This window comes from Triticum urartu, chromosome 1 (genome assembly GCF_003073215.2).
Source record: "Triticum urartu cultivar G1812 chromosome 1, Tu2.1, whole genome shotgun sequence".
Taxonomy (NCBI): Eukaryota; Viridiplantae; Streptophyta; class Magnoliopsida; order Poales; family Poaceae; genus Triticum; species Triticum urartu.
In genome coordinates, this window is record NC_053022.1 from 16695431 (window position 1) to 16710608 (window position 15178).

The following is a 15178-nucleotide window of genomic DNA, read 5'->3' on the forward strand; positions in this document are numbered from 1 at the left end:
GTTATCATGCTTCAAAATGATGTAGTGGATCAAGTAATGTTTGTAGTGAACTAAGTTACATGTTTATATTGTCGTGGGGTAGTATATTGAATTGGTTGCTTCTGCCTTTTGGCAATACTGGATGGAAGCACTTCTGTTTGAAGTATATTATGCAGAAATCTGAACGTTTCTATTTTCTGTTATCTACTACTAGTATGTCATTGGCTGACAGAAATTGGTAGATGTATATACAAGGCATGGCTGAAGGCCATCATTCATGTGGAACTTGAGAAGAATGACAAGTTGAACTTATGAAGAATGCCAGGTCAAATGTGTCATTGCTTCTGACTACAAATAATCTCTTGTGGTCTGACATTAAACAGATCTGGTGGCAGGTACACTTTAATCTCATACTCAAAGAAGATACTCTGGAGGGGATAAAAAAAGATCTCTCAACAGATCTCTTTGATTCTCAACTCTCCTTTGCAGCTGACTGTGGGGGTGAAAAACATGGGAAGTAACACTGGAGGTGTTTCTGATCCCCATGCATTTAACCTCTATTGTGCTGCCGAAAAGCACTAGAGGGAATCATACAAGCAGCCCTGGGAAATCTCGAAAAGCTCAGGTGGCGCCGAGCCCTATCACTCTACTGGACCTGCCTCCTCCTCCTCTGCAAGCTATCAAGCGGATTGGGGACGAGCTTTCACACCAACTTGAGGCGGTGCCGATGAAGCTGATGCTACGTGATGCTGAAGTGCTGAACTGGGGAGCTGCTGGCGAGGTGGTGCAGTACCAGTCTTTCTGACGCTTGTTTGCGACGCCATTACTGTCCTTGCTGAAAACCACTTAGTTTACTCTACTGTATTTGTTTCGTTGGAGCTGTAATAAACTGTTGAGCTGTAAGGGGACAGCTCAGTCTCCCCTTGTGCCTTTAGTTTTAGTTCCTTCTCCCTGCTCTGCTAGAGCCTGGACATAAGAATTGCGTGTGAAAACTTTGTTACTTGCTCTGCTTTCGTGTTCCTTGTATGAAAATGGAACGCGGGCTCCCGGGCTCAGATAGCCTCGACCTGAACAGTAAAATCACTAAATATAGTAAAGAAATCCAAAAATTCTAAAAAAGACTAATCAATGGACTGCAGCACGAAATATAGTAAACAATTTGATAAAATTTTGCATGGAGTTCTTCACTCGCAGGAGCATCTGGCACCACGAAACAATTTGATATTTTTTTATTTTTTTTGGTGATTGTACTGCTGATCGGGTGCATCTAAGCTCAGGTTTTGGATTGAGTTATCTGGCGAGGCATACATTTCCCGGAATGAAAGGAAATCAACAAAGACTAATCAATGGACTTGAGCGGCACTCGATCTTCGTTTTCTTCAGCGGCAACCGGCTTTGGTCAGTTTGGGAGCTCCAAAGGTGAGATCATGCCGAGGGTGGAGACTTTTACTCTGTCGGACATGCATGTAGGTGAGATCATGGTGCATAGCGCACCTGCGAAGCTGTCTCAGAGAGGCCAGGGTTGATCATTCATTGCTACCTGGATAAAAACCATTCATTGCTACTTTGTTAATCTGGTGAGACGGAGGTTGATAGCTTCTGAAAGCATTTTGGAGATGGCCATCCATCTCTCCAACTCCGATGGAGGGCTTTTTCCTCTTTCTGAAAGACTACACACAACATACCCGAAAATTCACAGAACGAATGCAGCCGACAGGTACACCTACGGCCTACATCGAGATATCTCCCAGACCACCCGGGTCCAATGTCCAGGAGAAGAGAGCATCAACATTTTGCAATAGCAGCATCACACAGGACATTCAAGGACATCTAACCAACTCAGGAAGATGAAAATAAAGGAAGCTCATGTGTGTGGCTGTGTGTGTACAAGTTACTGTGCGCATTCTAGCTAGCTAGCTAGTGTGTCGGTCGAAAAGGAGTTGCTATATACAAGTTGCCACGCGCGGCACGGTTGCTTCTTCCCTGCAGCACTGGGTTTGTGGGTTCCAAGTCCTACTCTACTCGGAAGACTCATGTGTGAGTCCAGTTACTCCAGTATACTCCAGTTACAATGAATGAATGCCTCTCACTCATATCACTCATCTGTTTTCACGGACGAATGCCACACGCAACTATGCCTCGATCCCAACTCGACCAAGTGGGTACTCATGCTGTCCATCGTCAAGATCGTGGTGATGATGATGGTGAGATGATGACGGTCGATAGCAGTCTTCTACTGTGGCTGGATTCCAATCCTGTGCACACTCATATCACTCATCTGTTTTCACGGACGAATGCCACACGCAACTATGCCTCGATCCCAACTCGGCCAAGTGGGTACTCATGCTGTCCATCGTCAAGATCGTGGTGATGATGATGGTGAGATGATGACGGTCGATGGCAGTCTTCTACTGTGGCTGGATTCCAATCCTGTGCACACTCATATCACTCATCTGTTTTCACGGACGAATGCCACACGCAACTATGCCTCGATCCCAACTCGGCCAAGTGGGTACTCATGCTGTCCATCGTCAAGATCGTGGTGATGATGATGGTGAGATGATGACGGTCGATGGCAGTCTTCTACTGTGGCTGGATTCCAATCCTGTGCACACTCTGCGCCGACTGCAAGCTCCACGATGTCAGGGCCGCACAAGAGCTTCAGCATCAACTCAGACACCATTTCCTTGGCAGTTTCTGCAACAGCGACCTGAAAACTCAAGCATAAAGAAGTCATTTCTTGAGAACAAGATGACCATGCATATACTAAATCCACACACCAAGAAAAGAAAATAGGGTACACATAGGGGGTTTCCATGGCTTCATTAGGTGGTGTAGTAGCTTTTCAAAAGCACATGCATGTTTTCAACCAGTCCTGGATACAACAGTTAGTCGAGAGCATCTTTTTATCCACAAGAGCAATATCTTACTAGAACTAGCAACTACTATTACTAGAACCGCAGATGTGCTGACTGCATATCAACTTTGTCCACCTATTAGACAACCATTGGAAGCAACTTAATTGAAAACATTGGATACAGTTCAGTTCAAGAAAAAAATGTGAGGGAAAGGACCCAAAGAAGCAAACAGTACCCCACTCTGGACATGTACAATCATTAATCATCAGATATGGCACTGTAACTGATCTCTAAGGTGCAATAACCACACAGATCACATGTTGTAGACGTAACAATTACCTCCCGAAAATATGGGATTTCTACTAAAGGTCAAGGAGATTATCATATCAATACTGATCACTTGCAGCATTGTCCCTCCATATAGTAGGGTCGATCACATAACCAAAGCTACCATGACAGAAACACTATGTATAATCTGTTTCTGAGATTGAAATTTAAGGCGAAAAAGATACTTGTACTTGAAGAAAATAATCAGACTGGCACACTCACTAGCACATGCAACACATGCTGATGGCAAAGTACCAACCTGCCGGGTGAATTTTGTAAGGTACAAACAATCTTATTTGTTGACATGATTTTTAGGCAACTGAAGAGATGTACCTCTTCTGGTGCTGAATATCTACACAGTACTGCACTGATTTCATTAGAGTTTCCCTGAGTGATAGCAACAGTTCCAACCGAACCATGTGGAATTATTTTCATCCCACCAGAGCATGCTCCCACCATTGAAGCATCCTGAGAAGACTCTCTAAGTTCTTTGGTTGGTTCAGCAAAAAACTGAGTGCTGCTTGATGCTCAGATGTCCTGTCATATAACTTCTTTTTATTATATGATCAGAAAGGAGAAAATCAAAGTAGTTTGAAGTAAAGATATGCTTAGAACTAAGTCTTTCATGGCAAAGAAATTTCAAGAATCCAAAAATTCTCATCTCAAACAATATGAACTCTGAAGGCTACAAAAGAACCTACCCGCTCTCAATGAAGCCCTTCCCAGAAGGATAAGAAGCAGCTTCCAGTGACCCAAGAGATCTCAATTTCATGAAAAACTGATCGATAGCTTCAGCCTATTGAGGATCCAATTTTTGCAGGTCCCGAAAAAGACGATTAGTGCATCACTAGGTGGCTCAACTGTAATTAAAAAACACAGCATACAAGCCACAAGCTTCACCTTTGTTTCATCCTGCAGTGCCTCTAACTCATCAACAGCTCGTATATCGCTCCCTTCCACCTATAGTAACCCAAAAACTTGGTGAATTACCAATAAAAGAAATAATCTCCCCAGAATTATATACAGAAAACGATGAAGCTTACTGTTGAAAGTGTTCCGTGCTGGGCTTCTGGAGGGATCTCAAAGCCCAGTTCTGGTATCTGCATACAAGTCAAAATGTAAAATTACAGCAAACACAGTGAATATGTGTAGCACAAATGCACTAACAAGTAGATCATGCGGGAGTTGTCGGCTCTCCTTGGGAGATAAGCTATCAACTAAACCCTAGAAGCTATCCTAAATCAAAGTGTTATATACCAACTAAAACTATTAACTATGTCTAAATATTTGCTAATTCAGTTAACCATACTAAATCAAAGTGTTATATATCAACTACAAACTATCAACTAGAAACTATTAGAAAACTATGGCCCCCGGGTTTACCTTTATAATAATATAAAACCAAAAATACCTTGCTGAAATTTTATACTTTTTATTATCTATCTATCACTACCAGAATTAATTCTTGCAAGTAACGAGTTCAAGGGGATTGGCAACCCTCTTGCCCGTGTTGGGTGCAAGTATTTGCTTTTTTTTGTGTAGGTGCTGCTCATTGGAGTTTGCTTTGTGCTCCTATTGGTTCTCAATGAGGGAAATACTTATCTCTACTGTACTGCTTCACCCTTCCTCTTCGGGGAAAAACTCAACACAGTATACAAGTAACAGACTACGATGATGATGAGTTGTTATATCATTATTATAATGATGAGTTGTTATATCATTGGGATGGAACAAACACGGATTAGATTAAATTGGATGAATCCAAGTGACCAAGTTGAATTAGTAGAATGATATGATGTTAGGATGGCACACAAGTGTCGAATGAAGAAAATGCCTATCAAGTCCAATTTGCATATTGGGGGCATATATAAGGAGGTTGTTGCATCATCTAAAGTCAAATCGCTCGAAGTGTTTGCAACTAAGATGGTCAAGACTCCTCTAAACATGAAAGAGAGGAGCCTTGACCATCTTAGTTGCAAACACTTCAACACTTGTATAACGGTGTGTTGTTCCAACGTCATATCTTCCTACTAATTCAACTTGGTCACTTGGATCCATCCACTTTAATATAATCCGTGTTTCTTCCACAACCTCTTCATTGCTACTGTATAAATTTTTGTATAGCGGTGTATAAATACAGTACAAATATAAAGAAATGAAATATGCACGAATAGTAGTAGCGCGGGGAAACAACCGACGTTGTTGTTATTTAGCAGTAGCACAGGTCCAACCCCACGCTACTGCTAGACAAAAGTAGTAGTAGCGCGGGGTCAGACTCGCGCTACTACTAACAATTAGCTGTAGCACCCTAGAAGTAGCACCGGGAACCCACGCTACTGCTAGCCCTTAACCCCGTGCTACTACTAGGGTTTTCCCTAGTAGTGTGCGATGATCTCCAAACCCCCTGGTCACCAGCGATGACATCCTCCTCCTCCATCTCCTTCTCCTTGTCTGCAACATCCTCCTCCTCACTATCCTTCTCCTCTTCCTCATTGCCCTCCTCCTCCTCCTCCTCCATGTTGTCCTCATCCACTGTCTTCTCGTCGACCACTTCGGTAATCTGCAAATTCGCTGGCCCTTCAACCTACGAATTCAGAGAGGAGAGGCGAGAATGGTACTCATGCCAGTGAGCTCACTGTTGAGGATCCGACGCCTCCATCGCCTCCTTCATTGCCCAGAGCATAGTTTCAATAGAAATCACCCATTTTTCTGCAAGCATCATTTTCATCACCTCCTCTACCGACGCTTCCAACGTTAGATTCAACGCATGCTTCATGAGAGCTTTTTGGCCAGGAGCTTATCTCCTTGCACTTTGAAACCAAGAGCTCATCGCCGGCGCAGAACTCTTCCATCGCACTCTTCCATCACTGACCTACCAGCAGAATCGATTGAACCCGAAAATCAGTATTGAGGGGGTCCAAACTAACTAATTAGTTCACAATTTGGTAAATAATTATTCCAATTTGCTAAATCCAGTGGCCCTATCAACTAATTCTATACATATTCACTAGATATTTCAGGACTATTTAGTAGGGGTTGAATTAGGGTTTCTAGGGTTAGGATTTGATACTTACCTGATGGCCAAGGACCTGGTACTCCTTGAATCAATTGGGCCAAAGGGCGACGACACTGCACAAGGTACCTGCGTCATCGGAGCTCTCCCAAGGAAGACAGACGAAGTAGGTGACGGGGGAACAACGGCGGCGGCGGCTACGTGGGGGCTGTGTGGGAGCGGTGGCTAAATGGGGGTCGGGCGCGCGGGTCGGTCTATTTTAGGCGATAAATAGTGATAGCCTAGCCCTAGGTCCCACTCGTTATAAGATCGCTCGGCCCACCTGCCACAAGCGGCCTCGGCCCACCTGTCATAAGAGCCCTGGTCCCACTCATCAGTACCTACACGAGGTAACGGTCAACTGCTTTGACCTAGCGGCAAGGTTCCATTTGGTCATTTGTGAGAATGGGCCGAGTGGTGGAGGGGAAAAGTTAGGAATGTTATGGGCCATGTGCAAAACTGAGTAGAACTAAGGAAGGAGGAGCATAAAAATAAAAATCCCAAAATAAATAGGTAGGGAGAAAGGCGATCTCCCTACATAATACCCCTTGTATGAATAAAAAAGTATGTTTCCTGCGAATTGAACCTCACTTTATACATAACAGAGCTCACACATGCCATCATCATCTCAATTCATCTCTTATCAAAACCTAAGGTGACCATCATATCATCCAGAAAGGACCATTCCATCCTATCATAAGCTTTGTGCATATCAAGCTTGACTGCACATAATCCAGTCTGGCCAACTCATTTATTCTTAATCTTATGCACACATTCATAGGCTATCAAGATGTTATCTGTGATCATTCTTTCTGGCACAAACACACTTTGTGTAGGAGAGATATTTTCAGGCAGAATGTTTTTCAGTATAGAGGCCTACATCTTGGAGATTATTTTATATAGCACACTACACAAACTAATGTGGCGAAATTGTGTTACCAATTTCGGTGTGTCAATCTTGGGAATCATCACAACGGTTGTATCATTCCATTCATTAGGAATCTTTCTTGAATTGATAGCCGACAATACTTCTTTAGTGATATCTTCCCCAATTAAGTGCCAATACCTTTTAAAGAACATCATGTGCAATCCATCTGGCACGGGGGCCTTTACATCTCCAATACTCCAAACTGCTTATCTAACATCATCGGCAGTGAACGGGGCCAGCAAGAAATTGTTCATTTGTTCGGTCACTTCCCGTTGCACTTTTTCCAGAATACTAGGATCTGTGTGCTGCACTTCCAAGCTAAATAGTTGAGTTAAATAGTTTAAAATATGATTGTTTAGCTCCGGCATACCTTCTATCCAACACCCTCCTCCATCTTTAAGTCTCTTTACATAATTATTTTTAGTCCACGCTGATGCAAACGCCTGGAAAATGCTCGCGTTACGATCTCCATACTTTACCCAGTTTGCTCTAGACCGTTGCATCATTTGTATTTCATCAAGTTCAATGAGATACTCTACCAACTCAGCGAATTCTTTCCTTCTCACTTGCATCATTCATCGGCCCCGACATAATTTTCTCCGGAATCGTTTCTTGGGTATCTTGAGGACATGTTGGTCCCAATCATGAAACTGAGCATGCATCTTGTTAAGCTTCTCGTAAACACTGCTCACCAAGGGATCAGCTGCAACTTCATTCCAAGCTTTCTCAACTGTAACTTGGAAACTGTCCTCTCGAAGCCAGCTCGCAAATCTCTTGGATTGTGCACGGTTACCTGCCAATGGCCGGTTATAGTATTCAGTATAAACCAAGATTGGGCGATCATCAGAGTGGTTGAATTCCAAATTTTCCAACGCACCAGGAGGAAACAAATTGGACCAGGCATCATTCACCAATCCACGATCAAACCACTCTTTTATCCTTCCTCTGGACCATGTAAAGCGGTCACCGATGAACCCAAGATCGTGCAGCTCACAATCATCAATTGCATCTTGGAAAGTCGATCTGCATGTACTGAGGTGGTCTCGTGTTCCCACCCACCTTATCATTCAGATCTCTCTGAGAAGCCACGGGAGATTATGTGCCTGATGGAGCTGGCTCATGCGGCTCTAAGTTAGGTGTTTATTTTCCCATTTAGATTCTCCATACATACCAGTCAAACGTTAACTAGTATTAGTTGTTCCTTTAAATTTTACATCAACGAACATGGCTATTCCAGAAAAGAGCTACACCTCCTTTTCTACCATCACTCATACAAACTATTTTGTGATCCATCTTCAATCCCTTCCGCAAACACCCAGCCGATAACTATCAAGGTGAGTCTCTGACAAGAACATCACATTGGGGATGCATCTTCACTGGACATCCAGCAAAGCTCGAACTGCTGGGGCGTTCCCAAGCCCCCGGCAGTTCCAGGTTAATTGCGTCTCATCACCCCGCTCCCGGTGCCGGAGGACAGAAAAAACTCACAGACAGCAGCGCCACCAGAGGATAGAAAACCCCACGTTCAGTCGCTAGGGGATGACAAGTTCTGGAGAGTCTCCGAACCTAAAGCTCTCATGACCAAGCTGCTGATCCGATCACAAAGCAAACAGTAGAAAACAGATCCTACTTCAGGTGAACTTCATCAAATTCTTCCGGGAGAGAGATAGAGCAGAGCCGACGTCTCAAGACGCCGTCCTGAGCCAAAAAGCAAACAATTTTGACAATTGCATGTATGCTTTATGGTGAACATTTATTAAATTGTATGAAGAAATTTTACGTAAGTGTGAACACTTTTCTGCAAATTTATGAATATTATAGAATGTATACACAGACAATAAAGAATAAATAAAAAGGAAAACCATAAGAATATAAAATGGAAAATTAAGAATTAAATCCTGTAAAGAAAATCGGCAACAGAAAATTAAAAAAAATAGCAGAAACCCGAAAAGAAAACCCCGAAAGAAAAGGAAATTATCAGAAAAGGAAAACGGGAAGAGGAAATCGGTATAATGAGCCAACCCATGTGCCTTTGCACGTTTTTTTTACATGGAAATTTGGGGCGCTTTATTAAGTCAACACAGCTGCAGCAGCATACGACCATGCTCCAGTGGTCTACCCCGCCGGCCGGACGTGTCAAGCTGAATGTGGACGGATGGTAGTTGGCGGGAGCCGGCATGATCATCCGCGCTAACGACGGTAGCATTATCTTCTTCGCCTGTCGTTCCATATGACATTGATCTGGACCTCTTCAAGCTGAACTTTTGGCGTGCCACGAGGGTTTGAATTTTGCTCTTCAGTTGTCTTCTCGGTATAATTGAGATGGATTGCATGGATGCACTCAGGTTGATCAAGTCGCCCAATCTCGACAGCACCTCATATGATGTTAGTTCAGGAAATCAAAAGGCTCTTTGCTGAATGGGACAACTCTATTGCTCGTCTAAGTAGGAACCAGAACATTGTCAGTCACACCCTTACTGGTTTCGGTTCCTGGGAGGGCCAGACCGCAGTCTGGTTGCGCTCTGGGCATGTAGATGTTCCTCTTCTTTGTAGGAACGAACTCATCACACATTGAGCAATGAAATCCCTTTTAATCCCCAAAAAACAAAAAACAAAAACTGCTCCAGCAGAATCTGCTAGGAGACTAACTACAAGAAAACTAGGAATACACTCCAACCAGCATTTTGTCACGTCAAGGGTGTGTTAGCCTGTTTAGCACACAAATGTGCCGTGAAGTTTGCTGATCGGAAAACATGCTGAATAGAGAAGGAACTAAAAGATGAAGCGAGCTCCCCAATTTCATCCAATATACTTCCTTCGTTTCTAAATATTTGTCTTTTTTAAAAATTTCAGCAAGTAACTGCATACGAAGCAAAATGAGTGAATCTATATACTATAAAATATGTCTATACACATCCGTATATGGTAGTCCATTTAAAATCTCTAAAAAACAAATATTTACGAACGGAGGGAGTAGACGCCAGTATTGACTGACACATATTCTAGAGATTAACAATCTCCAAGGAGTCTGTTTCCATCACAACTTTCACATCACCCCTTAGAGCATCATCAATAGATGATGCAAATTTGAAGATATGAAACAGCAGATGTAAAATTTTACGTCTCCAAAAAGTGCATTTTACATCTTTAAAAAAAGGCAACTCCAACCGATGATGTAAATTGGTGAGGTAAAAGTACAACTCCAATAGATGATGCAAATGAAGATGTAAAACTAGTCAGCATGAGTGTTGGTGGACTGAGCGGCAGAAGAAGGTGCATCGACGGCAAAGCGACAAGAGCCAGGAGGTCGAATGCGGCGGCGGGAGCTCGAATGGTCGGTTGCGCGATTCTGAATCGAGCGGCGAATTGCCGCGATGGGACAGCAGGGCGACGGCTGTGTGGCGCGAGAAGGTCGAGTCTGGTGGGGGAAAAGCAGCGGTGGCGGGTGTGTGGCTCAAATCCACCGACGGTGGGGTGTGTGTGGGGGGGGGGGGGGGGCTCAAATCATACGACAACGAAGAAGCGGCCAATTCGGCCGATTTGGAGGCGGGTGGTGGTGGAGCAGCGGCGGAACCGGGGGCGGGGGCGGTGGAGCAGCTGGATCTGGTAGTGGGGCGACAACCACGACGGTGACAGGATGGGGTGAGGCAAAACTGAGGCGGCGGTGTGGAGGCAGATGCGGGATTGGAGACAGTGGTCGCGCCGTCGAAGGCCCCGACGGGGTGGGCGGCTGTGGCGGAGGAGGCGGTGGGGTCGAAAGAATTAGCCATGGCCCGGGCGGCAGTCGGCGGGCGACTGGCGGGCGGGCGAAGGAAAATAAAAGCGGTTAGGCAGTTGACACACAACCGTACATCTTGTGGAGGTGAGGGTTGTATTTTACATCTTCTGGTGATGGATATGTAAGTTTACATTTACATCATCTGTTGAAGAGGGGTTTTGAGATTTCGGAGATGAAAAACTATTATTTTTACATCTACATCATCTACTGAATATGCTCTTAGCTTTGCAAATATAACCCCATCGCGCAATGCAAGAGCTTCAGAGATTAGCGGATCAGTAATACCTGAATATGGTTTACACCAAGCGGCCATGAAACCGGAGCAGGACCTGGGCAAACCTCCTGATCCTCCCCTGCGAGCGTCCGTCGAAATCCCTTCTGTATTGATCTTGAACCGGTAAACTCTTGCAGTGATAGTGAGCGACGCATTGGAATTTCTATAGAGAGTAAATTGAAATTTGAATATCCCATTCCCCGCTCCTAGCGGTGAATACTTTATTTTAGGGACCTTTTTTTTTCGAGGGACCTAGAGGTGAATACTTTGTTAATCGAGCATACACAAAACCTTTTCCACCTGATTTTGTGAACGGTTACGTGGCAATTGTTCTTTTCTTTTCTTCCGGATTTTTTTCTCATGTTTTCTTGCTTTTTTTTTGTGAAAATCTAGGACATGCTTTTCGTGTTCATTTAAAAAGTCATGAATATTCTTTTGAAATTTCTAGAACATTCATAATAACATAGGATCATTTTTTATATTTCTAAACATTTTTAAAATTTGTGAACGTTTCCAAATATATGAACATTTTTTTATAAAACCTGATGGAACTAAAAACCGGCTGATGTAAAATATCAGCCAGAAACTAAAAACCGTGCGATCCAATTTCTCCGGTCCCACCCGTCAATCTCGGGGGCCAGAGGGGAAATTATCAAATGGAGAAGGAAAGTGTGGCTTATATGATCCAATTTCTCTTCTCCTGCCGAACGGAGCGCACTATAGCTTAATGGGCCGTCTTTCGCGTAAAGATTAATAAGGCCCAGCCCGAAGCAGCAGCGGCGATTAGGAATGAAAAGGAGGAATCGGGCAGGCCTCGACCGTGGACGGCGACTTAGGGTTAGCTTCATCGGCCTTGGAGGCGACGGCGACGGCGACGGCGGGGAATTGGGATTCATGGCGTGCGTAGGGGAGGAGGAGTTGAGTTGGGAGGACCTCTTCTTTAACAAGGCGGCGATGCTGGCCGCGGCGCAGGAGGAGGGGGAGGCGGAGAAGGAGAAGGCGCGGGAGGCAGAGGAGAAGGCGCGGAAGGCGGCGGAGAACCGGCGGCGACGCCTAGCGCACCAGCAGGTCATGGCATCCATCCTGGAGCATGACCCCAAGACGAAGCGCAAGGTCTACACCCGCTACTCTTTCAACGACTTCTCGGTCTTCGACATCAACGCCGAGTGTAAGTCCGCCATCAAAACCTAGATCCCGACCTGATTCTATTTCAAAGGCATACATTTCCAACTGTGTATGTATATATGTATGTATGTATGTATGTATGTATGTATGTATGTATTTATGTATGTTTCTTTCAAGTTGTTTTCACGATTGCTAGCCTCGTTGGTGGAATCTCCCTTGCATATCTAGTTATGTTTAGAACAATTGCATTCAAAGCCTAGACTCAAAGCCTGATTAATTGTAAAATTTAACAGAAAATGTTTCATTCTTTCCACGTCTTGTTATTTATTTGTCTCATGTTGTTTGCATCAACTATTTATGCTATTATTGTTCAGTGATTTGATTTGTACTGTTTAAGTGAAACAAGAATAGTTTGCTGTGTCGAGAGGCAAACATGATTTGAAAACTGAATTTCTTGCAGTATGAATATGAATAGGAAATCTGAATTGTATCCTTGTCGTGCTGCTGCGGTGCATTTTATGCTTTACATAATTCTTTTTGCCCCTCACAACTAGCTTATGCTTTTGTTTTTACATCGCAGCGCCTATCCCTCCAATGCGATACACCAAGAGGTGTGTAGATCGTTTGAAACTCCAAGACACTGCAAACATACTTACTGTCAAGATAGTCTCCTCGGATAAAGGCTTCCCAATCGATGTGTATGGCACTATCATCGCTAGAGACAGCATCGACCACAAGTGCATGTACCTCTTTAACCGCACCGGGGACAATTGCCAACCTATCAAGTCAAGGGTACGTACCTCTTTGCTTCAAAATCACTGCTTATGTGCCTCTTGATTTTGTTTAGTTTGTAACTCTATTGTATATTCCGTTGCAGGCTTTATCCGTATTTGGATTTTCATAATCTAATCTTTTGAGCTATTGCTTTTCACAGGATGAAAATTTGATCTTAACTGGCCCAGGTCGAGATCTGGTATTACTTGATTTCATATATCTGGAGATAGATCTTAAAATCAAGGTTGGTGAAGAGCCTCTAAGCGAGCAAATCAGCAAGGGTTTGCTTATGATTGATGGACGAGTTCTGCCTAGAGACGAAAAGGTTGCTGTTGCACATCAAACTCTTGAGAGCTGGTTTAGTGTTGTGGACGTGAGGTATGCAACTCTTCTTAATGCTATCGAGGGTACGTTCGAGATCAAGTTACTCGAGGGAAGTTTTTGTGGAAAGATCGTGGCTGGCATAGAGGGCATTGAGCCTAGGATTGTGATTTATAATAGCGAGGAAGACGGTGTGGTGTCTTGTGAAGACCGTGCAGTTATCACACTCCGGCGGCGTGTCATGACCCTCCGTCTGAATGGTATGCTCACATTTGGCTTTGCAGTCCCTGGTGGTGCTGCTGCTGCTACTAGAGAATGGGAAGTTGAATTCACACCATGACACCGTGGTGAAGAGAAAAGGGAGATCTCTTGTGGTACTGCCAAGCTTCAAGTGAAGGTCTTTTGGTCCATGCTGGACTATAGGCCGTAATCCTGTGGTAACATGACAAACAAAGTTGCGGGTGTAATGAAGTGAGGGTTGTGTTATCATGCTTCAAAATGATGTAGTGGATCAAGTAATGTTTGTAGTGAACTAAGTTACATGTTTATATTGTCGTGGGGTAGTATATTGAATTGGTTGCTTCTGCCTTTTGGCAATACTGGATGGAAGCACTTCTGTTTGAAGTATATTATGCAGAAATCTGAACGTTTCTATTTTCTGTTATCTACTACTAGTATGTCATTGGCTGACAGAAATTGGTAGATGTATATACAAGGCATGGCTGAAGGCCATCATTCATGTGGAACTTGAGAAGAATGACAAGTTGAACTTATGAAGAATGCCAGGTCAAATGTGTCATTGCTTCTGACTACAAATAATCTCTTGTGGTCTGACATTAAACAGATCTGGTGGCAGGTACACTTTAATCTCATACTCAAAGAAGATACTCTGGAGGGGATAAAAAAAGATCTCTCAACAGATCTCTTTGATTCTCAACTCTCCTTTGCAGCTGACTGTGGGGGTGAAAAACATGGGAAGTAACACTGGAGGTGTTTCTGATCCCCATGCATTTAACCTCTATTGTGCTGCCGAAAAGCACTAGAGGGAATCATACAAGCAGCCCTGGGAAATCTCGAAAAGCTCAGGTGGCGCCGAGCCCTATCACTCTACTGGACCTGCCTCCTCCTCCTCTGCAAGCTATCAAGCGGATTGGGGACGAGCTTTCACACCAACTTGAGGCGGTGCCGATGAAGTTGATGCTACGTGATGCTGAAGTGCTGAACTGGGGAGCTGCTGGCGAGGTGGTGCAATACCAGTCTTTCTGACGCTTGTTTGCGACGCCATTACTGTCCTGCTGAAAACCACTTAGTTTACTCTACTGTATTTGTTTCGTTGGAGCTGTAATAAACTGTTGAGCTGTAAGGGGACAGCTCAGTCTCCCCTTGTGCCTTTAGTTTTAGTTCCTTCTCCCTGCTCTGCTAGAGCCTGGACATACGAATTGCGTGTGAAAACTTTGTTACTTGCTCTGCTTTCGTGTTCCTTGTATGAAAATGGAACGCGGGCTCCCGGGCTCAGATAGCCTCGACCTGAACAGTAAAATCACTAAATATAGTAAAGAAATCCAAAAATTCTAAAAAAGACTAATCAATGGACTGCAGCACGAAATATAGTAAACAATTTGATAAAATTTTGCATGGAGTTCTTCACTCGCAGGAGCATCTTGCACCACGAAACAATTTGATATTTTTTTTATTTTTTTTGGTGATTGTACTGCTGATCGGGTGCATCTAAGCTCAGGTTTTGGATTGAGTTATCTGGCGA

At 43.9% G+C, this 15178-nt stretch overlaps 1 protein-coding gene across 1 annotated transcript; it reads left to right on the plus strand.

The window, feature by feature from the left end:
• Positions 1-12867: 12867 nt before the first annotated feature.
• On the plus strand, positions 12868-14682 carry LOC125532562. Its single transcript, XM_048696580.1, has 6 exons — positions 12868-13113; positions 13256-13582; positions 13701-13790; positions 14261-14272; positions 14367-14439; positions 14555-14682. The coding sequence occupies exons 1-6, from the start codon at positions 12916-12918 to the stop codon at positions 14680-14682; spliced, it is 828 nt and encodes a 275-aa protein (XP_048552537.1). The 5' UTR covers positions 12868-12915.
• The last annotated feature ends 496 nt before the right edge of the window (positions 14683-15178 follow it).